Source organism: Protopterus annectens, chromosome 10.part0 (genome assembly GCF_019279795.1).
Source record: "Protopterus annectens isolate FY-2018-M chromosome 10.part0, PAN1.0, whole genome shotgun sequence".
NCBI classification, from domain to species: domain Eukaryota; kingdom Metazoa; phylum Chordata; order Ceratodontiformes; family Protopteridae; genus Protopterus; species Protopterus annectens.
Genome location: NC_056744.1, coordinates 1,455,039,798 through 1,455,067,717, shown reverse-complemented (window position 1 = coordinate 1,455,067,717; position 27,920 = coordinate 1,455,039,798). Strand labels below are relative to the sequence as shown.

Genomic DNA, 27,920 nt, shown 5'->3' with positions numbered 1-27,920 from the left:
TCCAGCTAACTCTGAAAAATAGCTTGAAAATAAACTACCTGGTAGGTCATAAAGATTATTTCTTACAATTCTGATTAGAGCCAGAGATGAAATGTCTGTGAAAATAAGGGCTAGGAATCCTTGTTGTATTGTCTGTAGCAGTGAACTAATTGCTACTCAGGAAGACGAAGTGTTTTAGTGTTTTATGACTTCATGAAGCTGCAACAGATCTTAGCAAAGCTCTATGTGTGTGTATTATTGACTCATAAATGCAAGATTCTGGGACAGTTGCTAGGAAAGGGGGTAGTATGGAAACCAGAAGTCAGATGACCAGATGTATGTAATGTCATTCTGTAATCCAGGGCAAAAGTGATGTTTTAATACTAGATGAGACTGAGGTCTCATTGCAATCTGTTTTTTAGAACCTGACATAGAAGGATCTCTCACCCGCTTCATCTTGCCTTGCTCTAGCAAGTGACCAGGGAATAGTAATTCTTTAGACCAGTCAGGAAAATATAGTGAGATTTGTTAAGTATTGTTTTTCTGTATCTGTGTGAATCTATTCATCTGTGTTATTTTAATATTTCCTGTGACTCTGGTGTTTACTGTAAAAAGATATTTAGTATTTTCATGTTCTTTTATTATTTATTATTAAATATATTTAAACTTTTCATTGTGGTTGGCCCTTTAGAGAAAATTTTAACCTTTGAGAGCACTTACATCTATTTGGTGACTCTGTGTCCACTCCTGAAAGCCTTACTGCACTGCTCAAACACTACCATTGGTATTAATATCAGTTTCACTCAGTATAATTGTAGTATTGTAAGAGCCTTAGAATAGCTGGCTTCGGAGTGTCTGGTGGCAATAACTACCTTATGGTCTGGGCAGAAGCGGGCATAGCTAGTGAATCTGTGCCAGCCTTTCTCAGGTGTGTGTGTGTGTGTGTGTGTGTGTGTGTGTGTGTGTGTGTGTGTGTGTGTGGGAAACGAAACACTGGTTTCACAGTGAGGGTGCTGAAGGTCCTGACTTTGACACTTGACTGAGGACTCAACCCTACAGCTGTGCCAGTGGGGAGTCTTACTGTGGAACTGGAGAGAGACAGACAGAGAGAGAGAGAAACCCAGACCTCGAACTGAGTGTGTTTTGTGTGAGCTCTTAAGAGAAATTGTGCTGGATGCAGACAGCTGCATCTAGAAATACTGTGTGCATCAATTTTTCCCTCTCCAGTGTCAGTGGTGAGAATTCAGGCTCTTTAATTACTGGCTCAGAGAGGGGGACATCACAATGTTTACTCAAGTAGCAGGAAGGTAATTGTTGCAGGTCTGGGGAAGATAAACACTTCTGGTTAGAGCATTAGATGATTTTCATTGGTTCATTAATTCCCCACATTTACTTCATACTGCACAGAGATGCACTTAGCCAAATGGGGTTGAAACGTGCACTCCATAGACACATGCACTTCCAGTTGTAACTTTTTCTAACATAACCAGCTTGCTTAGTTTTTAGCAGCAAACAGATTCTTGCTACATACAAGTCCAGCAAGCTGTTTAGCTGCATAATAAGCAGAGCCCAGCACCTAGCACCTATAAAGTAGCTCATAGAAGTTTCAGATGATGCTACAAAAGGCTTCTGCACTGTGTTTATTACAGTTGCATTTAAACCCAGGTTACATATTTACTTAAAAAGACATTCATACATAAGGACATTACACACCTCTTAACTGGTAAATAAAATAGAGATTTATGGTCTATTGAGATGGTTAAGTTGTTCAATTCTTTGTAAATCAAATGAGGTTTTACATTAAAATGGACAAAATGGAAGATCAGCCTACTTGTTTCCCCTATGTTTCCAGCCTCATAGCACTATTTATCCTAAAGCAGTGCAGCAACTTAAGAACTGTACTAACTTATGCTCACAGACAATTAATTCTTACTAAACACAAATAATAAGAAGTTATGTACTCACCATAATGTTCCATGTTGGTAGTCCATCTCACCCTTCATTTTTACATCCTCGGCTCCAACTCACCCGATTTACAAGCTGGAAGACTTCTGGTTGGCTCGTGGCTAAGCAGGTATCCCATGGTGCACCAGTACAATCCCCAGATCTTGTTTGCTGCTCACTAGAATAACAACCATAAAAACAACCAATACTAAAGGGTCTCCATCCAAGGGTAACCAAATTATTACTTGCAGATCTTCCAGGATGGGGGCAGGAGGGCAGGTTGGTAAAAATGAAGGGTGAGATGGACTACAAACATGGAACGTTATGGTGAGTACATAACTTCTTAATGTTAGGTAATTCGATCTCAACTTCATTTTTGCATATGGGACAGCATCCCTAGCACCTTATTCTTGGGTGGCTCATTGGAAAATATGCTTGAGCACTGTGGAGCCAAAGGATGCTCTACCCCTGGATGCCAAATCCAATTTGTAATGTATAATAAAAGTGTGAGGGGTAGCCCACATAGCTGCTGCACAAATATTATCAAGTGGTACCTTGGCTTGAAAGGCTGCAGAGGTAGAGAGCGACCTGGTAGAATGAGTTTTGATCCTGTAGGGTAAAGGTTTGCCCTCTGAGCTATAGATAAAGGCTATACAACTGGAAATCCAATTAGATAGTGTCACTTTAGAAACTGGTAAGCCCAATCTAGAGTCAGAAAAGGAAATGAATAATTGATCTGATTTCCTGAAAACCTTAGTCCGCTGTAGATAAAACCGTAGTTGTCTATGACTGTCTAGCTGATGAAAATGGTACTCAAGCTGCATTACAGTGGTTAGGAAAGAAAAATGGGAGTTCTATTGATTGGTTTAAGGTAGCATTAGAACAAACTTTGGGGACAAAGGAGGGATTAGTACATAATGACACCATGTCTTTGTGAAAAATTAAATATGGTGCCTTAATAGACAAGGCCTGTAGCTCCAATACCCATCTAGCTGATGTGATAGCTTCCAAAAACAAGGTCTTCCAAGACAACAATTTTAGGGAAGATGAGTGGGAAGGTTCAAAGGGGGGAGAAGTCAATTTGGACAACACAAAATTTAAATCCCAAGAAGCCACTGTTTCTTGCAGAGGTGGTCTCAGTAGAGTGTCCCCTTTCAAAAAGGTCTTGCATAGCTTATGATAAATTAAATTGGTATCTGGAAAACCTAAGTGAAAATGAGAAATCCACGTCAAATGGACTCTGACAGTGGCAGCAGCAGATCCTTGCTGAAAAAGCTCAGAAAGAAAATCCAGAATCACAGGGATAGAAGCAGTGTATGGATCTACATTCATTCTCTGTGCTCAAATAGAAAATCTTTTCCATTTACTGCCATACAGCCTCCTAGTTAAAGGTTTATGGGAAGACATAAGAATACATGACACTGAGGGTGATACATCATGAAGCCTTACTAGGGATGGAACTGGAGCAGCCACGCTGTCAATTTGAGGGTGCTGATTGAGGGGTGTAGCGAACCTGAGAAGTGAGTCAATAGATCTGGAGCTGGGTCCAGAATCCAAGGATCATCCAGGAGGAGAGGCTCGAGGAAGGGGAACCAGACCTGAAGAGGCCAGTAAGGAGCAATGAGGATCAACTTGCTTCCCAGCTGACTGGATTTCTGAATCACTTTGGAAATGAGAGGGATTGGAGGAAAGGCATACTGAAGTCCCATGGGCCAATCGTGAGCCAGAGTGTCTCAGGGAGTCTCCCCCAGAGGGAGAATGAGGGAAAAATAGCTGCTGCATTTGGTATTGACTGGGCTGGCAAAAAGGTCGCAGCAAGGCTGTCCCTATTTCTGGAAAATCTTATTCACTGTTTCCCATTTCAGAGACCACTCGTGAGGCATTAGGATTGCCTGGCTGAGCTTGTCGGCTATCACGTTGGTCGGCGCTGGAATGTGCATTGCAACCAGAAAGAGCTGGGAAGAAATCACCCATTCCCAAACTCGCATGGCCTCTCGACAGAGTGGGTAAGATCTGGTACCACCCTGTTTGTTGATATACCAAACTACCGACATGTTGTCTGATTGTATCGCAATTGTCCCTAGAGGAAGAAGGTCTTAAAGTGCTTGCAACACCAGAAGCACTGCCCTCATCTCCAGAACATTGATATGCAGGTGAGCCTCATGTTCATGCCATGTGCCTTGGACAGTCCTGCCAAGATAATGCCCTCCCACCCGATCTGGGAGGCATAAGTGGTCACAGTGGCAACGGGGTGGGCCAGAACAGAGGGGGCACCCATGATCAGTTGATTGGGAGCTATCCACCAAAGAAGGTCCTTCTTGCATGATTCCATCAGCAGGATAGGATGACTCAGTGGGAGAGACTGGAAGGACCATTGGGAAGACAGAAGCTACTGCAGAATTCAGATGTGCAACCTGGCTATGGTACCAATAGAATTGTGGAAGCCATAGTCCCGGGGAGATGAAGAACACACTTTGCTTTGACTTTTCGCAACGGGAGAAAACGTTAAATTTGGGAGATTAAGTTCTGTGCCCTTTTGGCGGGGAGACGAGCTGTCATGTTCACTGTGTCTACCTCTGCACATATAAAAATCACAGATTGATTGAGCAATAATGCAGATTTTTTCCAATTTATGGAGATCCCTAAATGGGCACAAAGTTGAATCGTGGCATCCCTGTTTTGGAGGAGTAGATGCCTGGTGGGGGTGGTCAGGAGCTAGTCATCCAAATACGGAAACACCTGGAATCCCTGACGTCTCAGGAGAGCTGTCACTACTGCCATGCATTTGGTGAACACCCTGGGGGCTGTGGTGAGACCAAAGGGCAGAGCGTGAAACTGATAGTGACTGGCTCCCAGCCCAAAGCATAGATGGCTTCTGGACACCTTGTCCATTTTTATGTGATAGTAGGCGTCTTGAAGATCCAGAGAGCATATCCAAAAGTCCTTCCCTAACAACGGGAGTATAGACTGTAGTGTTACCATCCAAAACTTGTCCTTCTTCACTGATTCGTTCAATCTGCTGAGGTCCAATATTGACCTCCAATCTCCGGTTCATTTTGGAACTAAAAGAACCTGGAGTAAGTTCTGGATCCTATCTGGTCTGCTGGGATGGACTGGATGATTCTTTTTAACAGCAACTTGTTGATCTCCACAGTTGCCTGATCCCTGAGATTGGGTGGTACATCTGGGATCCTTTTGGGAACAAAAGGTGATAGGAAAAGGGTATGATACAGCCTCTGGTAACAACTCTTTATACCCACTTGTCTTGGGTGATATTTAGCCAGGCTTCTTGGTAAAAAGAAATGTGACCCCCAACCGGTCCCAGAGAAGTGCAGTCGGGCTCCACATCAGAAGCACTGATAAGACCTTCCTCAAAAGGAATTACGGCCTTGTTGATATTGCGGACCGTCCCTGCCTCTAGGGCGACATATGCCGTTTCCTCCTCCTCAGCCTCTGAAGGAGGATTCACCCTGTGTGTCCAGAGAGAGTAGGGACTAAGAATGAAGTGGGTGCTCTCGGGGGAAGAGTGCTGGTGTCACTGGTAGGGGCTGGAGAATGAGACAGCACGCTCCTCATCATCTCAAACGCCGACCTCTCCAGCTCCGAAGACCTCTCCGGCTCAGAAGAGATGAGGGTCGGCGCCGGAGCCAGAGCTGTCGGCTCCGAGACAGATGCAGGGTCTGAGCTCACCCTGGCCGAAGCACCGAGAGGAAGGCTTGGAATTGAAGAAGATCGATTCCAACCCTCCCTGTCGGTGCCAACAGGAGAGCTTCGGCCCCTGGACACGACGGACGGCAACAAGCATGTTGGAGCCGAACCCGGCTCCAAGGCAGCAACAAAGTGAGCTTGAGTCGACATTTCCTCCGGTGGCACCAAGCACTCTGGCTCCAAAAGGCCAGTATGGCTCTGAGGAGGAATAGCAGATAAGGGCAAAGCTGGGCCAAGTGGCTCCGGAGCCGACTGGGTCGGAGCCAACAATAATTTTGGTAAGGCAGACGACTTCAGGAGTCTCAGCACTACCCTCTTCACATCTTCTTCTGAAAGGCTCCTGGAAGACCTGGAAGACATAGTAGGGGATCTTGACCTGGGGGGCACTGAAGACTTAATTGTTACGTAAGCCGGTAGGGAGCTTATAGACCGGCTCTGAGTAGCAGAGTCAACTGCTGTATCAATAAGTTCAGAGATCGGTTCCGAAACACCTGTAGCTGACTCTAATACCACCATGATGCCCTCCTTCGGCTCCAAAGGCTGAGGAGTCGAGGAGGCAGATTTGGATCGTTTCGACTGTTTAGGACATGGCTCTGAGACACCAGCTGGTGCTGGAGAAGGCCTTTTTGAGGATTTTGATTTCCCAGACTTAGAGGAAGCTGAAGAACTGGATAGTGCTTCCTCAAAGCATGGTTTCAATAGACCCTTGAGTATGAGTTTGTTCTTTCTCTCCTGTAACACTCTAGGAGAGAAAGCATGGCAGAACAAGCACGACTCCTGTAAGTGGATGTCCCCTAGTCAGTAGACACAGTTACCGTGGCCATCTATTAAGGACATCTTTTGGGAGCATTTCATGCACTTTTTGAACCCCGAGGGTTTATGCTCCTTACTTTCCTTAGACATATTACACACATAAAACCCAGAGAGATGAAAGAGAGAAAAAGGAGGAGGACTAGGTCCTCTAACTAAAACGGGCCTAGCCCTAAGAAGGAGTTACACGAGGACTAGTTCCTCTAACTTAAACAGGCCTAGCCCGGTGTAGAGAAAGCTATCTAAAGGAGTTACATGAGGACTAGGTCCGCTAACTTAAATGAGCCTAACCCAGTGTAGTGAAAACTAGGTCTTCTAATTTAAACAGACCAGAAAGGAAAGCCCATTCACACAAGAGAAACCGTAAATGACACAATAAATTTCTATATTCCTAATAACAGGTAGAAATTCACAAGCGGCTCCCCGCCAAAACAAACAATGTCAAAATAGCAGAAACTAACTGCTAACGGTGACAAAAAAAGGTCAGAATAACAACAGACAAGACAACAGGAGCCCCTGTTGACCAAGAGCGGAAAACCACAAAAACTCTACCTAATAATCAAAAAATGTGCAACTAAAACTAACTGGCACACAGGATATAAAACTAACTGGCACACAGGATACCAATAACCACTAGTAAACTAAGTTTCAACACTAAATATACCATAAGGGTTCTAATAAAGCATTGGAATACAATAAAATATAAAGAATTTTGAAAAACTTAGCCAGAGCCAAGAGAAGCACAACCGAACTTGTTGACGCAGCAAACGAGATCTGGGGATTGTACTGGTGCACCATGGGATATCTGCTTAGCCACAAGCCACCCAGAAGTCTTCCAGCTTGTAAACTGGCCGAGTCAGAGACGAACCCCATATGTAAAAATGAAGGTGAGATCGGACTACCTAACATATATTGTTTGAAAGAGGTGTAAATATTGAAGAGATATGGATGCCTTACTCTCACAAAATAACACAAGCTGTGAACATTGCACTAACCCACCCTTAACACATAATATTACGTCATGTGCTGATGCTGCAAAGAAGTTCTTGCCAAAGGCTTCTAGACAGGATCAAGTCTCATCAAAAATCAGATTCAAATATTGCATTGCATAATATCTAACTTTTAATAAATAGTCACTGTAAGAAAGGATCTCCTTTCCAGTACACCACACTGCAAACTAAATGTTTTAGAGGTTAATAGGTAGACACAATTTCCCACTCACCTGACTGGACACAGACTGGGTGAAAGATTTTAGCACCTGAAAAAGAAGCTTACTCAGAAGTCTCAAGGGCCCTTAGTTCCCTTGAATCAGACAAATATAACTATGACATGGTAGTTGGGTATGTGGGGGTGAATGGCATGGGGTAAAAAAACAGTTGTGGTAATACAGAGAGGCATGTCTGAGCTGTTTGTGTATGTCATGAATGCAGGCAAGACCTGGATACTTGGTGGAATCTCCCTTTCTCCACAAATGAATTCTAGGTATAAGGAAAAGATGATTAGCTTCAACAAATGGATAAATAATTGGTGTCATTCTACATGGATCCAGATTGTGTTTGCATGGAAAAATATGTTTATCAGTTCTATTAGCTTTTGAAGGGATGGTCTACACCTCTTGTTTAAAAGTTTCCACATGCTGGTTTAGGACCACACCACTCCTTTACTACCTCTTTTAGATAAAGATCAGTTAATGAGCATGTCAACATTGCAAACATATCAATATCAAAAAACAGGATCAAATTAAGGTGGCTCTACTCAATGCCAGAAGTTTAAAGAGCAAACTGTCAGACCTCGAGGCACTCCTGCATCTGGAAGGCATCCATATATGTGCAATCACTGAAACATGGTTTACATGCCCTGAAAGCACTCAGTCCTTACCTGGGTTTGGTGCCTATCATGTTAGCATATCCATATTTGTCAGAGACCATTATCACCTCTAGACAGATTCCCAGAGACACAACCAACAAACGGAACTTACTGAACTCCAAATCATACTAAAAATAAATTATTAGTCAATCACCTGTTACAGGACACTTTTCATGACCACAGAAGGTCAAGTCAGGTTCTTAAACATCATAGGTGAACTACCCATTAATAAGAATTCCATCCTTCTGTGAGACTATAACTACCCAGTAATTGACTGGAGTATCTAAATATACAAAACATAATATGAACAGAAGCTTTTAGATTTCATAAATAACAACTCAGTGGAACAGATCATTACTAGCCCACTAGAGGGCAACATATTATTGATCTTGTACTTAAAATATTGAGTCATCAAACACAACTCCACTAGTAACTCTCCACTAGTAACTCTCTCTCCATTTTAGATAGTTTAAAGGAAACCGTTACTAAATTATGCTCAGTCTAAACCCCATGAAACCAATATACTGGAATACAAAGACTTCAAGCACACAAATCTCATCAAATTCTGTGATGAAGTCTCAAATTTCATTTATAACAAAATCATTCTAGGAAGTAAGAATTCTAGAGTGAACCACTCTAGGCCCAGCTTCCTTGTCTACTTTCATCCTTTGAAGTTTTGTCAAGACCATTTCCTATGGAAAGGCCTTTGATAAAAGCAACAATATTGTCAAGAAAGCCATCAAAAGCCAGCTATCACTGTATAAAAAAACTCTACTGCTGTGCAAAATGCAAAATGTTAATCTGCAGTACCCTCCATAATTTTTATGTCTATGGTCTTGTACAAAGCTGCTCCATTTGGCAATGTACTCCACACACTAAAGAAAATAATGACTTATAAGAATGCTTACATGGGAAAGTGTTTTGCAGAAATTACTAGGGGCTAGCAAAATTTAACTTGATGCAATGGCCATGTACTGGTGCAAAATTGAGCCTGCTCATAAAACATTTTTAGCAAAGTTGTAACCTTCCATTTTCACCAACCGTTCCCTTTTTGTCTTCTCAACATTTATAGCAGGTATGTTTTTCTTTTTAATTTTAATGATCATGTTATAGTGTTCTCAATGATGGCTTGTACTTCATTAACAACTCTGATAATATGAGGGCACAGTCCAGAAATATCCTGATGCTTTTTTTGTACCTCTCCTTGGTATGTTTCTAACTTGTCACTTAGAATCCTGATTTTGTCACACATACATACATACATACATACATACATACATACATACATGTTATCTGATTGCTTCAAGGCTTGCTGATTTAAAAATAGTTTCTGTTTGTAAATTACTGCATACACTGTTAGAAACTCCTGGTGTGCTGGCTGGTGTGTGATTCACAAACAATATGGAAATATATCGCTGATTGATACATCTATTTCTTGGCATTCAGAGTTCTGCATTGTCTTAATTTTGCCTGACTGAATTATTTTATATTTTTTCTGGCATTGTTTTCTGTTTCTCAGCTGTCCTCATTGCTCATTTTCTATTGTTATATAAAAAAATGCACTTTATTCATCTGCTTTTACTGTATTTGTGTTTCTTCCTACCTTATTACTTTATTTTGCTTTTGCTGCTTGTTCTTAAAAGTACTTAATTGCATTTATTCTACTGCATTTATTACTGCTCGTTAGTAGCCTGATTAAATTGTAACCGTTAATATAAGTCGTTGGTTGAAGCACTTGGGCTTCAAACCAGTTGTTTTACATTAAGAAGGTTTGTGGTCTGCACTGTTGTGGCAGAACAGGTAGCTTACATCTTTATAAGTTGGGAGTTGCTGATTGAAGGCTAAGTGTCTGTTATACTAAAAATGTATTAGTTCTGGTCAGTTGTTTTACATTAAGAAGGTGTGGTCTGCACGCTTGTGGGAGGAGAGGGTAGATTCTGTCCTGCTGAGCTGGGAGTTTCTGGTTAAAGGCTTATTGTGCCTGCTTATTTGAACTGTTTCTTTCCAAAATTGGTATGCCTTGTTTGCTGTAGCATAGACTAAATTCAGACCTGCTGAACCTAGCTTTGGTTGTATAACTTGAGCACTAATCCAGACCATCCTTTTTTGGAGAAGGTTCCCCTGCACCCTAGTGGCAGAAGTGTGCAGTTAAAACTTTTCTAATTGAAGACTGCTGGAATGGGGCTCAATTTCTAGCTTTTTATTGGTTAATTGATTAATTTGTTTAAATCAGTTTGCTCATTTGCTACTGTTATACTACAAAATAAATGCACTTTATGCATCGCCACTTAGCTAGGGTTAAACTATTCCTGGCGCCATAAAGTCTGCTCTTCAAATTTTCCCTTATAACTAGCCATTTGTGTTTAATTTTAGCACTCACATCTGTTTCTTTGAGCTCAGCACTTGTTCAGAACTCATTGTAAGCACTAAATAAGCTACAAATTACTACAGCACTCAACTTTCCTCACTTGTCTAGAGGAAAACAGTTTTTAGTACTTAATAAATAAGCACCTATTCAAGCATGTCTAAGGGTCAGCTCCTGGTGTTTTCTCCTGTCTACCTGATGAATTTGGGCATCTTTGCAGCAATTGCCTCATGTACACTGACAACCCTCTCCTCCTACCACCCAACACTACAACCTGTGAGAGATGCACTTATATAGCCAAACTGGAAGCAAAGCTCTATTCATCCAAGACTGGACTAGACAGTCAAGAGGAGAAGGTAAACACCTGCACCACACCACACTCATCACATAGTCCCTGAAAATCTACACCACCAAAACAGACACATAGAAACACAAAACCCACACTTACATTCGGGGAGGCTCTCAATAAAAATCTGCTCAATCAACAGAGACCTCCAAAGCAGAAATGCAAGCAACCTCCACCCCCCAACTCAACCCAAATGACACATAACCCACAAACTCAGTGTACCACTCAACCACAGCCCATAAGTCATAACAAAGTGCCCAGCGCTCTAGTCACAGGCAACTCTATGGTCAGGCACACTGATGTTCCACTCACCAGGCTAAACAAGGAGAAAGTTACTGTCAGCTGCCTGTCATGTGCCAGGATCCGCCATATAACGCACGCACTCAGGTCACTCCACAAAAAGTACAAATATGACTCTGTCATTGTCCATGGTGGTATGAATGACCTGAGACGTACCTCCCTGGACTACATGAAAAGAGGCATGGAGGAGCTCTCTGATCTTATAGGCCAGGCAGATATGACCCTAGCCCTAAGTAGCATACTGCCATCACCCAGAATGATACCACAGTACAAGGACAAAATGATTGACTCCAACAATTGGCTAAGATTCTGGTGTCATTCTAAGAGGATCCAGTATCTGTCTGCCTGGGATGACATGATCAACAGACTACAATGCTTTGCCAGAGATGACCTGCACCTGTTGCCCTTGGGATTCCGGATACTGGCTAAGGCTCCCTATAGTGCCTTTTTTAGGCAAGGTTCAAATGACAAATTCACCACCATAACAGGTACAAGCAAGCAAAATCTGAGGGTAATGCTACTCAATGCTAGAAGTGTAAACCTCAAAATGCATTCACTCGAGGCACTCCTTAAAATGGAGAATATCGACATCTGTGCAGTGACAGAGAGCTGGTTCAAGGCTTCAGACAGCACCCCCTGCATTACCAGGTTATAATTCATACCACACCTTTCGGCCACCTAATTTGGACCGAAACACTAAAGGCGGAGGTGTGTCCATATTCATTAAGTATGTCCACACCTCCAAGCTAGTTGCTCAGCATAATGCATCTGAGATTATCCAAGTGCAACTAACTCTGGGAAAGACCGCAATCCAAATTGTAACTTGTTACAGATCCCCCACCATGCCCCAGGATTCCCACTCCTCATTTCTTGATACACTGGAAAATATTAGGGTACAGCCCAACACCCTAATAATGGGTGATTTCAACTACCCCACCATTAACTGGGAAAACTAACTCATGTACCAACTCTTTTGCTCAACGTTTTCTGGAATTCATAAATTCCAATGCCTTGGATCAACTTATCCACACCTCCACCAGGGGCAGCAATATCCTAGACCTGGTCATTACCAACATGGGTGACCGGTGTTCCACACTAGAGGTCAATTCCTCTTTGGTCAGATCCGACCACAAGCTAATCATCCTAGACATCCACATCCTGCCTCCACCCCCCATTAGGGAAACCAACGTAAAAGATTTCTCCAAAGCCAACTTCACGCTTCTTAAGACAAAAGTGGCAAACTTCACGACACCTATGCAAACGGACAAAAGAGGTATGACTGCTGAATCCTACACAAATGCACTTTATAAGCACTTACACGAGTGCGTGGATTGTGCTATCCCTAACAGAACCAAGATGCTATCCTCCAAAAAAGGAAGCCAATATGGTGGACCTCTGCCATAAACAAACTCTACATTAGAAGAAAGAAACTGTTGCAAAAAAAGAGTAAAATCCCATGATTGGAGGAACTCCCTGGTCAGCCTCAGTAAGAAGCTGAGATCTCATAAAATCCTCAAAGCTAGTTACAAAAAAAAAAAATAAATCTCTACTGATTCTAAAGACAACCACAAAGCATTCTATAGCTATGTCAAGAATCTCAATGGCAACACTCAGATCTGCTCTGAGTTACAGCACAATGGCGCTAAATATACAGGACCAACTGATATTGCCAACATCCTGGCAGATAGGTTCAGTGCTAACTTTACCCCCCCCCCTCACCCCCTAAAGGGCCCATCTCTACACTGGAAAAATGCAAAGTTTCTGTAATCATGGCTGCACAGGTAAAAACCACACTCTCCAAAGCCAAGAACACAGCATCCATGGGACTTGACAACATCCCAGGCTGCGTTCCACATGAACTACAGAATGAAATGGCACCCCCCCTAAACACCATGTTCAATCATAGCCTCATCTCAGGCTTTGTGCCCACTGAATGGTGCACAGCGACAGTTATCCCACTCCACAAAGGGGGAGCCACCATGGACTCCGGGAACTTCAGCCCCATTAGCCTAACGAGCCAATTCTGCAAGGCCATGGAACTTATAAACAAAGACAATGGTAATCTCCAAACTCTGGACCCCACCCAGTTTGGGTTTGTAAAAGGCAGATCATGTCTCCTAAACCTGATAGACTTCTTTGAAGCAGTCACCAAAGCCGTAGACGAGGGTAAGGTGGTTCACACAGCCTATCTAGATCTTGTCAAGGCTTTTGACACCATCCCCCACTCTGGAATCGTCACAAGATGGGTTGCCAACTGGCTCACTGACAGAACCCACATTGTGAAAGTAGCAGACTCCAAACCCAACTTCAGACCAGTGACAAGTGGAGTACCACAGGGTTCAGTCCTGGGTCCTCTCCTGTTTGGTATCTACTTTTCTGAAGTACAGGCTAACACAGAAGGTCTTTGGCTAACGAAGTTCGCAGATGACTGCAAACTAGGAGCCATAACTGAAACTCCTAATGATAAGGACATCCTACAAGAGGGCCTCGCTGAGACAGATGCCTGGTGTCAAAGCCATGACCTCAAGCTCAATGCCAAAAAGTGCATTGACATCCTCTTTGGTAAAAACTTGGTACCCCATGAGCTACCACATAGGTGGTAGTTTACTTAACACCAAAAGTGTGATAAGAGACCTTGGGACACAGGTGGACAGTATTCTTTCCTTTGATAATCACATCATCACAGTAGTCAGGAAATCCTTCTACGTGGCACACCTCATCACAAAAGGTTTCTAATCAAGGAAAAAAGAGGTCATTGTTCCCCTCTACTCGTTATTTTTTAGACCCATTGTAGAGTGCAACTCCCCTTTTGTTATGTACCTCACAAGGCATCTACAACAACTGGAAAGACTGCAGAAATACCTCACAAAGAGGATTACCGGCCTCAAACAGATGCCCTACGCATCAAAAATCTCCAGCTTTACTCCGTCGCATATCGCCTACTCAGAGGCGATCTCTGTCTAACATACAAAACTATGTCAAACCCAGAGATGTTGGACATGCTCCACTTAAAGAAATCCCAATCTCTCCGAGCTACATGCTCTAGGGACCTAAACCTTGTCACCACAATAAACAGAACATGCTGGAGGGATAGATTCCTGTCCCAGAGACTTCCCATACACTGGAACAAACTACCTATCTATATCAAAGCTCCTCATTTGCACTCTTCAAGAAAAATCTTGATGATTGGATGGGAAATAGGAAATTCACCCCGGGGATCACCTCTGTGGCTCTGTATCCTTGAGAGACAATGTTTAGGACCCATTTGTCTTTTGTGATGATGTGCCAGTTGTCTGCAAAAAATGCTAATTTTCCTCCCAAGGGAGCTGCCAGGAGAGATTTGCTTGGTAGTTTGAGGATTGAGTCATTGTGTTTGTCTTCTGCTAGCTTGGGGCCTGTCTTCTCCTCCTTTCTGGGTAGCAGTACCCCATTGGCGAGGTTTGTAAGGGCCTTGTGACTGACCTCTGCCCCTTGGGCATCTGTATTTGCCCCTCTGTGATCTGTCAGAAGCTGGAAAGGACCAGTTTTTTGTTGGCCAATTTCTGCTGAAACGAGGGGGTTGTACCTGCAAAAAATCCTTGACGTCTGCATAGACTATGCCTTATCCTCCATTTTCTTTAAAACCTCTTCTGCTTTGATATCAAATAATACATCCTGCTTAAAGGTGCATCCAATAATTTTGCTTTAACATGATCAGGAAGGGTTTGTTCTTTTAACCAAGCATGTCTACGTATGACAGAGCCAGTAACAGCTGCTCTACAGGAAGCTTCCAATGAATCAAATCCGCATTGTAAAGTATGTTTGCCCACCTGTTCAGCTGCATGCAACAGATCCTGCATTTCCTTGAATTCAGACGGTTCAGTATGTGTGCTCATTTTTTGTTTTAATTGAGACATTAGGAATTGCTGATATTTCAGCATGTGAAACTGACAATTTAATGCTCTCATAGCCAGGGTTGCTGAGGTGTATATTTTCTTTCCCCATCTATCTAGGGCTCTGGAATCCCTTTCAGAGGGCACAGGATTTTTAGCCATAGAAGCTTTAGCTCCCTTAGGACCCAGGGAAATTGTTTCTGGGTCAGCCACAGGGCTTTTATAAAGGAATTTGTGTGAGTCAGGTACTCTGTAGTATCTGTCTGGTTTGGCTGGAGCAGAAGGTAGAGAGTCTGGATTTAGACTAGACTCCAAGTAAACATCATCCACAATATCTAAAACTGGAGGGATAGCAAGAGGTCTGTGCTGGGGTAGTAAAAGGAACTCTCAGAGCCTTTTCTTACAGAGTAGTCCAGGCCTTCCCAGTGGAAATGCTCCCTCATGGTATGTAAAGTTTCCCCAAAGGAGTAGTCTTCAGGGGGAGATGCTGAGGGAATAGAGTCTTCAGCATCAGAGTCTTCATAAGGTGGAAAAGTGTAATCCTGTTCCTCAGAAGAATCTGAGGAAACTGAAACCTGGTCAGAGGAAGCATAATCCTCCTCTTGTCTTGGTCTTTTATCAGGAGAGGGATGGGAACCCCTGATTAGGGTAATCAAATCTTCAACCATCTTAAGCATCTGTTTCTTAGGCATGGGGCCTTGAACTGTAGACTGATGTACAGTCTTCTTTGGTTTTAAAGGAGTTTTAAGCTTAAAATAAGATTTAATGGTGAGTGTAGTCGGTTTGAAGACACCTTCTGCAACCGAAGGTGTTTCCACTGCACCGGGGTCTAATTCTGCTCCGGTGTCAGAAGGGCCTAATTAAGATGGCTGCATTGGCCTAGTAGACTCCACTTGAGAATCTGCAGCTGTCTGGGGTTCCAGTTCTGTGATCGTCAGGGGCTGCGTAGGTGCCTCACTGAAAACCGGAGAACCGGCGACAGGCCCAGCAGAGGCCTCAGAGTCTGGCTTGTTCCTAGGCTGCCTGTCCTTATTCTTGCGTTTTTTATGCATGCCAGTTGTCAGCTGCTCCAACGGCATGATATAATTAAATTTCCTACCAAAGTAATGTTGTGCGAAGTCAAAACGGCGTTTGATAGTTCGTTTATTAAACCTAGCACAAAACCGACAACCTGTGATGTCATGGTCTGGGCCTAGGCAAGGAATACATTGTTAATTTTTTCTGACATTGGACTGAGGCAAGAAAAGGTTCCCCAACTGGGTACTTAGCTTTATTGAAGACCTTGGACTGAAATTCGAATTGCAAATCTCAGGTGTCGGCCGACCGGCACTTGCGAACTGTTTCTGCTTTGGGCACCGCGCAGCAAGAAAGACTGAAGAAAATGGCGCTGGATGCCTCTTATATACCCCTGGCGCACTGACGTCAGGGAAGAAGCAACAGCAACCGACGCCGGACCAAGACTTTGGAATTCAGGCTGACTGTGGGACCGCCTGACGGCAGGATAACCCAAGTGTGATGACTGCAGCAGGGTAACATAATGAACATCCCTTTCTACCACATCAAACTCCGAGGGAGAACGTGCCTCCTGGGCCATCAATAAGGAAACAGCTCTCCCCGGATCCAACGTGAGAATCGGAGCCAGGCCCCAAGTGGAAGGAGCTCTGAGGGGGGAACTTGGCCCAACAATGCCGGAGCCGATGGAAAAAGTTCTACTCCCTCGGATCTGTCACCCAGGCTCCAGCTCAGAGAGCCACTTGGATCCGGACTGGTCAGATCAGACATGCTCCAGGCAGCTGCCGGCATTGAGGAGACAGGTACCATGGGTGCCAACCCCCTGACTAAGGCCATCCTTGGATCCAAGTACTCCGAACCCGGTGGTCGGATCGGAGAAGGAGAAATTGATGTGAAGAAAGGAAGCGAGCTCCCCCCTCCAGAGGGATGAGGGCTGGCAAGACTCCCATCTGGATTTGTGTACTAATGAACCTCCTCATCATTTTATCCACATCGACTTCGGAAACCCTTTGGGTGGACTGCGACGAGGCCACGGACTTCGACCTTGCGTGTCTAGAAACCGAGGACCTAGATGGTGGTCGTGGCTCCTCCAGCTCTGGGGAAAATCTGGGAGATCGAAGCCGAGGGGACTCATGGATCCTAGACTGACTCTTGGCAGGAGTTAAAGTAGAAAGGTCCGGGGACCTCTTGCATTTTCCAGACCTGTGATCTCTCTCTCTCTCTCTCCTTCTCTCTGTCTTTTCTGTACTCTGCTTCAACAGGAGGGTGAGTCCCAGCCTGGGTGGGAGAAGAAGGAAGGACAAGAGAGGAAGGAGAGGCAGCCACAGCAGCCTCTGTGACCGAAGCAGTAGAAGAGGCAGCCACCTCCATGGTAGGTAGAAGGCCTTTCAAGGCCAACTTAGCCATTCTATCCTTGATAGCGCATGAGTTAAAACCCACGCAAATGGTACAATCAGTACTTATATGGGCTACACCCAAACACATAACACAGAGTGTGGCCACTGACTGGTGACAATTTGTGGCCACACTCAGTGCACCTCTTAAATACTTGCTTGAGATCAGCCATGTCTCTAACAGAAAACTGCAAGTCTCATACAAAAAGGAGACGGGGAAAAAAAAAGAGAAAAAACTATTTCCTACTCAAATCCACTCACCGCACTCTCAAAGGCAAACAGAACACTGAGGGGGGAGGGGAAGCAACTACGCACGGACTAACTAACTGACTAAAACTACACAAAAAACCTAGCACACGATGCACCACCAAGGAGAGGAGGAGAGGGAACCTACACTAATACTTACACTCAAGAAACTTTAAAAAAAACCACTAGAATATCAAATTACCCAACTCACAAACTCAGAGCTCAGGATCACGATGCTTCTGGCAAGCCACGGCAAGTGAGATCTGGGAGTTGGAAGGTAGTGGAGGTGTAATATCGGTAAGGGGAGGAGCTTGGAGCTCGGAGCAGATGACAGTGAAATTGCCGGCTGGGATCTGATACGGATCCAGTACCCCCAGGTTGAAGATCAAATATGGGCAGGAAGTGTTAACTGAAAAGCTGTTCAGAACAAATGTAAGGTGTTTAGATGTGTCCAAAAATGAGATATATCTGAGTAATGAATGCTGGCTACTTTCTGTAATAGTCCGATTTCTACCTGTACATCCCCACTGTGTCGGCTTTGTAAACTGACACTACCCACTCCACCATGTTGTCCAATTTTTTGTTTCATGGGCAGCTGGCAGCAAGAACTATTTCTTGGTAACCAGTACTGAGCTGTGAGAAAATAAGTAATACTGTGAGGAGGAAGACAGACTTAAAACCAGAAAGAATGTAAGCAGCAGTGACTTCACATGAACGCACATTTTGCCTGCTGCCCCATTACTGGAAAAGTACCTATTTATCTACCTATAAAGATCCTGCATGCGAGTCAGTATTTGACAGTTTCCTACAGGTAATCTTTTGGAAAGTCACCCTTTCTTATAAACACATCTGCCAGAAAAACTTCCTGCTTAACTAAGTTTTGGAATGCAAGATAACACACCTGCCTTCAACAACCAGTTTAATCACTCATGTAAGCAAAAGATGCAAGCAGAGTATTCTTTTCAGACCTGTTCAGTCCTTCATGCACTAAGTAGCTCACCTGTGACTAGCCTTCCATCTAAACTCTTCAAATAAGCATCATAATTAAAACAAAAGCTAATGTTAATTTCCTTGGGGGTGGTGGTTGTTAGGGGTAGCCACACCGGAACTCCGGTCCGCTAATGATTGGCAGTAGATTTTTACAGTGCCGAGGTGCCAGCCTGACACCCAACCTTCAACAAAGGCATGCCAGTAAATCTGATGTTCAAACCAGAAGTCTTTAACACATGATCCTCTCCCTGCAGGATCACCATGCCAGATCCTTAGCTCATGCTCTCCTGCAATCCCCTGCTAAGTAACCATATTTTTCTCCAAGACAGAAAATGTCTTTTCATGTTTTGGAAGTAGATCATGAAAGGAGGTCAGCTCAAAATTCATATCTATTTCTTATCATTCAGACAATTTTAAAGATGACATTTTAAGAAAAGACAGTAATCTGACTTCCTGTTTACATTTCAGCTCAAAATTTCATCCTTCAGCACGATGGGTTCCACTTAATGGCTAATAGCATTACTTTATTTTGAACTGTTATTTCATACGACTACCAAGGTGCACATTTTACGAGGGAATTTCAGGTTTCCCTGAGATAAATACACAAAGAATTAGACCAAAACTAATCAACTGCTGACAAAATTACTGTATCTGCATTTAATCTAGCAAGATTTTGCCAGCAACTCTTCAGAGCTACTTCTCAAAAGTAGCTCATAAACGTAACATAATTTAGTTTGCTATCCTAAAGGACTTCCTGTGTCAATGCCAGTTTTATTTATTTACCCTTAGATATGTCACTAAGCAGGCAGACCAACGTTTTTGAGACAGCAATGCTTTATTTTAAATTAAGCAGTGTAGTTTGAATATTTTTCAACACAGAAATGTGAAATCAAAAAGATTTGAAAAAAAAAACAAATGACAAAAAAACATCACTAGCTAGTTGGGCCTTCTACTACCACTAACCAAAGAAAACTTTAATATATCCACCTCAGACTTTTATAACCACTTAATAGTTGCAAAAGACAAACAAGCAAAATGCATAAGAGTGAACTCATCTTACTGTGTTTAGTAGGCTCTTTCTCTTCTCACCTGCAACTCATGTAAAGATTTTCTCCCCTGCTCCTAAGTCTGCAAAACGTCTATCAGCTACAGCAAGTGGAACACACAGAGTGATTGGATCAACTGCTGAGCTGATTTTCAAAAAAGGTAATTTCATTTGGAAAATAAAATCCACAGGGGTGTCCTGGAATGTGTCAGTACTAGAAATATTCATTTAGAAATATCCTTTTGGACAAATTCCCCTTCATGTTTTGGACAAAAGAGCTCTCACACTTGCATTTCAAATTTAATTTGAAATGGAAATAACACCCCTCAAAGTAATCAGAAAGTTTTAACAATAAATAAGATAATGTAACTTTTAATAGGAAGCAGCAGTTTAAAATGCTCTGTGTTCTGTCTACGTGAGCACACGCAATGCACACCCATGCAAGAGAGAAAAAAAAGGTTTCAAAGAAAAGCGGCATTTTTTCCAAAAAAAAATATATATATATATATATATATATATACTTTTTCTATATATCTTACCACATTTCACATCTGTGCAGCATCTTTACTTAAAAATTGCTTGCAAATTTTACACAGCTTTTCACATCTTTACATATTTACTGAAAAAAAATGCTTGTTTTGTACATATTTTAAATACCATCAAAAGTACTGAACATGGCAGCAATAAAATAATCTCTAAAGTGGAATGACACAGAATACTACTAACATATGTCAAAGAAAATAAGGGTGAAATCTGCAGGCAAGTACTGAACATGGCAGCAATAAAATAATCTCTAAAGTGGAATGACACAGAATACTACTAACATGTGTCAAAGAAAATAAGGGTGAAATCTGCAGGCAACTGCCCAAGTTTTGAGTGTGTATTCACTATGGTGTACATACCCTTGTAGCTTAGGCAGTCTTCAATATCTGAAATATAGTCAATGATACAATCAATTCAGCAAAATTTGCCACAAACATAGCAGATATCATTTCTGAAATGTAGACAATGATGTTTTAGATTCAAGAGCCCGGTTTTACCCCCCCCCCCTTAACTTTGTGTACTGAGAATTGTGGGCTGCACAGAAATATACCCCTGACCTGTCACCTCAAGATTTAAATTACATGTTATTTACAGTGATGCTTACAAGTGCTTGATATTACTTGAACAACATTGTCATCTAGTCTCTATAGTTTAAACTGTTAGTAAGGGAGGATAGTGCCTCTCTTAACACCCACTCCTGTCAAATTTAAGGGGGGAGGGAGAATTTAGGGGGAACTAGACCCTCTTGTGGTATACACACTACTCTACATATATGACAAAGACTTTGCTAACAGAAGAAAATGTGAACATCCTTCCTGACAAGTGTATGTACAGTAAAACAGTATCATTTTCTTTCTACATTTTACCTTTTCTTTTACAATAATGACTGCATTTTATAAAAAACAATGGAAGGATGATTAATTTTGAGAAAGAAACATACATCGAAAAACTGATTTTGCAAAAAAAGTAACAGTTTGAAGAGTGCAATTTACAAATTATCATAACAGAACTATTTGACAAACCTGTTGTTCTCTTCCATCCTGAGTGGGAAAACCAGGATGGTTTTAAGATATTATTCTTTCATACTGTATTTTATAGGAAAGATGCCTGCTTTAATACAGGACACTGTTTTTCTGTTTTTGCTATAACAAAGACATACCTTTTTATGGCATCCAGTATCATAAAGCAGATCTGTGTTATGTGGAGATGGCATCTTCAAGAAATATTTAGAGAAATATCATATTTATGCAATTCTTTAACAACAACAAGAAGAATCCAAAGTTCAACAGAAATACGAGAGTACTACACACAGGCATTTCTTTTCCATGAAGATGGGGTCATGCCAATGCAATATCACGTCTTCCCACAACTTTCTCAAGTTTATAGGAAGTTACATTAAGGAGACATGGGGGGGGAGGTATGGTAAAAAACTGTTTCAAGAAGTTTTACATCTCTTACAAAATCACCACTGTAGCGCTACATATTCAATGTACTACTTCTGTTGATGAAGTAGGGTCAGAACTCTAACTACACTGAAGACATTTTCCCCAAAAGACTGAAAAATGCCAAAGCCATGAACCGCATTTGATATGACAAACAGCTTTCAAGTTAAGTGTAACAATTTAGCCATTTGCTTAAAGCACCCAAATTGAAAGCATATTTCTGGAACTGACAACTAACTATTCTGCAAGGCAAACCACAAAAAGGTAAGTACCTGTATCTATATTGAATTGCTATAATGTAGCATTCTCAGTTTTAGTGCATATCCTTATATTAAATCAATGTCACGCAGACATCTGTCTGACAACTCGGAAGATTAAAGCTATTAGATGTTTCCTATAGTCCATGGAATGAATTTCATCCATATCCATTTTGCCTATTATGTGATCTGAAAAAGTCACTTAACCAGACATTGTTTGAAACAGAGTCTGAAAAAGGCCCATGTAGATCAGTGCTCTCTCCCAGTTAACAAATACAAGTACAAAAAAAAAAAAAACAGGCCTTGATGCAGCTTTCAGGATAATTTTTTTTACATTTCACTTTCTAGTTATGTGTCCAAAGAAAAGCTCACCGTGACTGGAAGTAAAGTTTCCCATACAGACGGGAGCAGGAGCTTGCCCCATTGCAAAAATATGACTTTGAAAGATATATTTAAGGTCTAAACACTGGGTATATGCACTTATCAAGTATGACTTATCCTTTGTATCTCATAAGATCAGTAATAATCATTTTCATTTAATGTTTTTAACATAGTCATACAAAATGAAAATAAAGAAAAAAAAATTCCACTAAGTCCTTAAATAATTGAGGTTACTAATATTTAATCCCGCACGTGTTTCTTCATTAAACACACAATTCAAATGGAAACTTCAGTGCATACTTACAGTTAGAACATTTACAGGATCCTGCAGTTCCTGCTGTACCCTAGCAGTAGACAATGTCTCCTGGGTGGCCCGATTGACTGTAACATCATTTTTAATGCATTCAAGTTCTTCAATTTTAATGCATCCCAGTTCTTCTTTCAGCTCTGTCAGAATCTGTGCCTGTATACTATTCAGCTGTTGGATAAGGTTTTGTTCTTTGTCTTGAAGAAATTGGTGCAGTTTTTCAAACTCTGCCATGATGTGTTGCTCCAAGCTACGGGCACCTCCCTGAAAATTAGCACAAGTAAAACATTTACTGGCTATATATGGATTAAAAATCACACTCACGTACTTTCTTATTTAAGAAAATGAATGAGGATACTGAATCTTAACACCTCTTGCAAAGGTACTGAAGTCTGAAAGCACTTTATAACAACATCTTTGTGATTTCTTTCAATCCCAGCTTCCATTAAAGAGTGCTGCTGTAACAGTAACTACAAGTTCTTCTCATTCAGTGCTGACAGTGTGTGTGTTGTGTGTGTGTGTGTGTGTGTGTGTGTGTGTGTGTGTGTGTGTGTGTGTGTGTGTTAATTTTGTACACGAATGACTATATTTGCAAGGAAATACATCCCTTCCACCATCTGTGAAGCAGAATGGCTTGTGTGCAACATCTATCTATAAGAGATACAGGCCTGTGACTTACAATTTCCTCTGCTTGTTCTTTGGACCGGAGATTATATTTCTGCTGAGAAAGGATATGATATGAATCTGAGAAATATGTACAGACTACACATTGCTAATAAGGCAAATCACAGGGAATGGATCCAGGGAACAGAAGGACTCATACTCATGTATGGGTTTAAAAAAAAATGTATGATGCCCGATGCCTGACTTTTTGTGTGGGTCTCAGAGCCAGCACTGTTATACAGACTACCTTGAGTATGCCAAATGGGTTTAGGGAAACACATCAGATATCATAATCTTAAAAGACAGTTATATCAGTCAAACCCAACACATTTGACCTTCCTCCAATGGCTAATGAAGCACTTTCTAACATAATGAAAGACACAGACATTAATAGCCACTGGGGGCTTTTACAGCTGATAATTATACCAGATTTAAAGGTTTGGCTCAAATTAATTAAGATTTTTGTATATATATATATGTATATATATATATATATATATATATATATATATATACATATATATATATATATTTTTTTTTCCCACAAATTTAGTGGATTATCCTAAACAGACACATTTCAATGAGTAACAAAATATTACCTGTACAGCTGTATAATATCACTTCTTTCAATCTTATTTTTAAACCATTTATCACAGATGGGGTAAAAAATAAAGAAACATAAGATTTATAAAATGTTTAAGGGGTTGCTTCCTAACTTATCAAAGGTATGATTTTCTGATTCCTATAGGTTCCAGAATGGTTTGAACATTCTTGCTCATTAATGAAACTTCATAAAATGATGCTGATAAACCTAAGAGAGACTTCTCAAATGTTACAGTGAGCAACACACACTAAAGCTGCAGGTGATGACCTAAAGTGGCAAAGGCAGAAACACAAGATATTTTAGCTACCACTGTTTACTTTTACAACTTTCTACATTCACAATTTCTATTGCACATAAAATCAAAAGTACTTACTTGTATGTTTACAAGTTCTGTCTCATGCTTGTTCTGAAAATGTTTGAGGGCAGTAACTTTGAATTCTAAAGACGATAAGATTGCTCTAACACTGTCCTGTGGATATTCAGAAAAAAAAATGTATATGTATTAAACTACACAGGCAGTTGAGGGTAGCTTGTAAATAGTATGGTAATTTTATACAACAGCAGAGTATAAAACAGCAAAGCTGTGGTACTTATTAATTTGATCTAGGTAAGAGAACAGCCATAAGTATTTGTACACTATATGACGTACTGAAAAAAAAAAACTAACACAGCAACAGATATGTCAACATGAATATTTTATTAGCTTAAAAGTACAAGAATGAAAACATATCCACTCAAAGTTTAGCAGGAAGTAGAAGGGTTAAAATCCTTAAAGGGGAAGTGTTATACAGCAACTGAGTAAAGACCGACACAAACAACGAGAATGAAAACTGGAAATGGGGTTCAATTATATGGTGGACACAGAAATTACAACTACGTCTGCTACAAGATGAAACCTACAAAAAAGTCTTTCCCACTGTCTAACTGAACAGATACTCTGCATATCCTAATGAGCCAACATCCTACACTTTTCTGATCCACACAATAATTATGCTACAGTTGAGATTTGTGCCAGGAATTCTCCAAAACTCCCTACTGAAATGTTAGCACTCAAAATGCTAAGTGCCAAAACCCTGAAAATAGAAGACCAAAAATACAGGAGAAAAGCAAATCTTGAAAATCACCTTTCTCCTTAAAACTTCTTTTAGCCCCCACCCCCGCACCCTCATGGGGGAGCAAAGCACTCCACACACCCCAGACTTATATATACCGACTCCAAGATCATCATACCTCAGAGAAAAGAGAATATTCTGAGAAATGGCATCTCATACTTGGTATATACAAGTCTTATCTTTTAGCCATTCAGTCTCCACGTTTCAGGATTCACTTTAGCAGGTCCCAACATTTTAAATGGTCAAGGGCAAGCTTCTTTTGTACTCTATATCCACCTCAAGTAGGCTTACTCAAGCATACACAATATCTTGCATGGAAAATGTACTTTATCTCATTATCACTGAACTCTACCCCCAATGACAAGTTACAGCCCTTGAGTTTGTAGATCTCTCATTAGATACTATCTTCCTGGAATATGTCAACCTCTTAATGTATCTGACGATTCTTCTCATGCACCCCCTTCATATCCTCAAGTGAATGGATGTTACATGCCTTTACCCACTACTTGTACAGAACCTGCAGCAATTATTTATGTATGTAAAATAACTCTTGGTTTTGAAGAGATGGAATCCCAGATCCATGGAAATGGAGAATGCAGAATTCATAAATCTGTGGCAACATTTTATTTTATTACTAGCATTCTGCAGCTTGAAAATGGATAAAACTAAAAATAATAGTAGGAACAATGGTGGAGCAAATAAACCATGCTATACCAGCAAGGAAAAAGAAGAAAAGCTGAGACACACATACCCTTAGTTGTACATTATCCAGCATTCAACAGATAAAAGTCTTTTAATTGTCAAAAGTCTTAAGGGAGATACAATGATTTTAAATAAATAATTCACACATATACACACACACACACACACACACACACACACACACACACACACACACACACACACCCACACACACACACACAGAAACACTATTTGTAATATTTATAACGTCTCGGATTCATTATTCATAGTTAAGAATTATTTTCCTGTATTGTCTTATTCTTTAGGTCATGGACGGCCACATTGGTGCAGCGGTTAGCATTGTCGCCTCACAGCAAGAGGTTCCCTGGTTTGATCCTTGGCTGGGGTGCCTTCTGTGCGGAGTCTGCATGTCCTCCCTGTGGTCGGGTGGGTTTCCTCCAGGTGCTCTGGTTTCCTCCCACCTCCCAAAGACATGCTGTAGGTGGATTGGACACTCTAAATTGGCCCTAGGTGTGAGTGCATGTCTGTGTGTGCCTTCTGTGGAAGGTTGGGCGCCGGGCTGGCAACTCGACACTGTAAAACTCCACTGCCAATCATGAGTGGACAGGTGATCCGCTGTGGTGACCCCTAACTGGGAAAAACCAAAAGAAGAAGAAGAAGATTGTCTTATTCTTTAGGTCATCCTGCTATGTCTGTTAAACAGTTGGAGTAACAGAAAACAAAACACAGCCAGTGTTAAAAAAATTAAATATCAGAGCAAATGCCAACAGGCACATCAAGTCAGGACAGCCAAGTGTTAATAGAGAAAAATTAATGCTTTCATTCATTCATTCATTAAACATGAACTTCATCAGAATAGCAATCAATGGAAACAGCAGCACTTAAATAACCAAAACCACACAAACGTTCCAGAGAGATGTGTTAAAAGATGAAATAAGCCTCAAATCACCATGAAAGTAATGTTAGCGCTTTTGTACTTTTATTATATCAGAACTTCATTGGAATGAACAGATCAGAAACTTTGTGGTCGCACTTCCTGTGCTCCAGTCCAGGCAGGTAGGTGGCTTGGAGAAGCAGGAAGCTAAAAATCAAACAGAGGAGAGAGAAGCTGTTATAGAGGTGCTGGGATTGAACGCAGCTGTTAATCAAACAGCAGAGCAGTCAGAATCATTGACAGATGAGTCGGACGTCAAGCAGAGTGAGAAGAATGGAGAGAGGAGGAAAGAAACAGCAGGAAAGCTTGATAAAAGGCAAGAAGCCGCAGGAATGAATGACATGGAATCAGGGGACTTATTTCAGCAGAAATTGTTTGCACCAGACTATGTTGCTACAACCCTCCAGTCAGGGTGTGGGGTGTGGGATGTGTATCTAAAAGAACTGATTGAGCAAAGTGAACCAGAAAGTAAAAAGGCAGTATCGTGGGATGAGATAATGGACAGAATACAAAATGATGAAGTGTAAAAAATAAGGGCAGAAAAAAAGAAGTTGTATGTGCAAATGTAAGAAAAGGTGAAAGAAAAGTTGAAAAGAAAACAAAAGTAAGAAGAAAACATTAAGAAAGGATAAGTAGTAAGGCAGAAAAAGAACTGGACAGGTATGAAATTTGGGACAGCATCATTTCGTCACTGGGTATTGAACCCAAAGAGGTAACAGCATTTATTTGTATAAACAAAGATTCCTTTTGTGACACTTTTTTTTCGAAGAGGCACAATATATGGAAAAATTCTTAGAACAATATGAAAAAGAAATGATAACCCTTGCAACTTATATATTGTACAAGCATTTAATAGAGAAGCAAAAAAAAAAAGAGTATATATACGGTTTTGTGCTGAAGTTGAAAGAAACATTTTAAGAGATGGTTTAAAAACTATGTGTACAGAAGTAATGGCTGTCACAAAGATTTATGATACTTGAGGTTTATGGACAGGGGGAAGGGAATGTGGAGTTATACTGCAAATGCAAAACAAAAGAAATAATATATATATATGCCTAGTATAATAAATGTAGATGGAAACAGGTTTGGTGAGATACTG

At 41.2% G+C, this 27,920-nt stretch overlaps 1 protein-coding gene across 1 annotated transcript in view; it reads right to left on the bottom strand.

Moving 5' to 3' along the window:
* Positions 1-27,920, bottom strand: part of LOC122814301 (zinc finger protein 665-like) — a 640,008-nt gene that overhangs the window by 545,605 nt on the left and 66,483 nt on the right. The window contains exons 2-3 of the mRNA XM_044086888.1: positions 24,447-24,542; positions 22,804-23,070 (exon numbers count right to left, since the gene is read on the bottom strand). Coding sequence (XP_043942823.1) covers positions 22,804-23,070; positions 24,447-24,542 — 363 coding nt within the window. The remainder of the gene's footprint in view (positions 1-22,803; positions 23,071-24,446; positions 24,543-27,920) is intronic.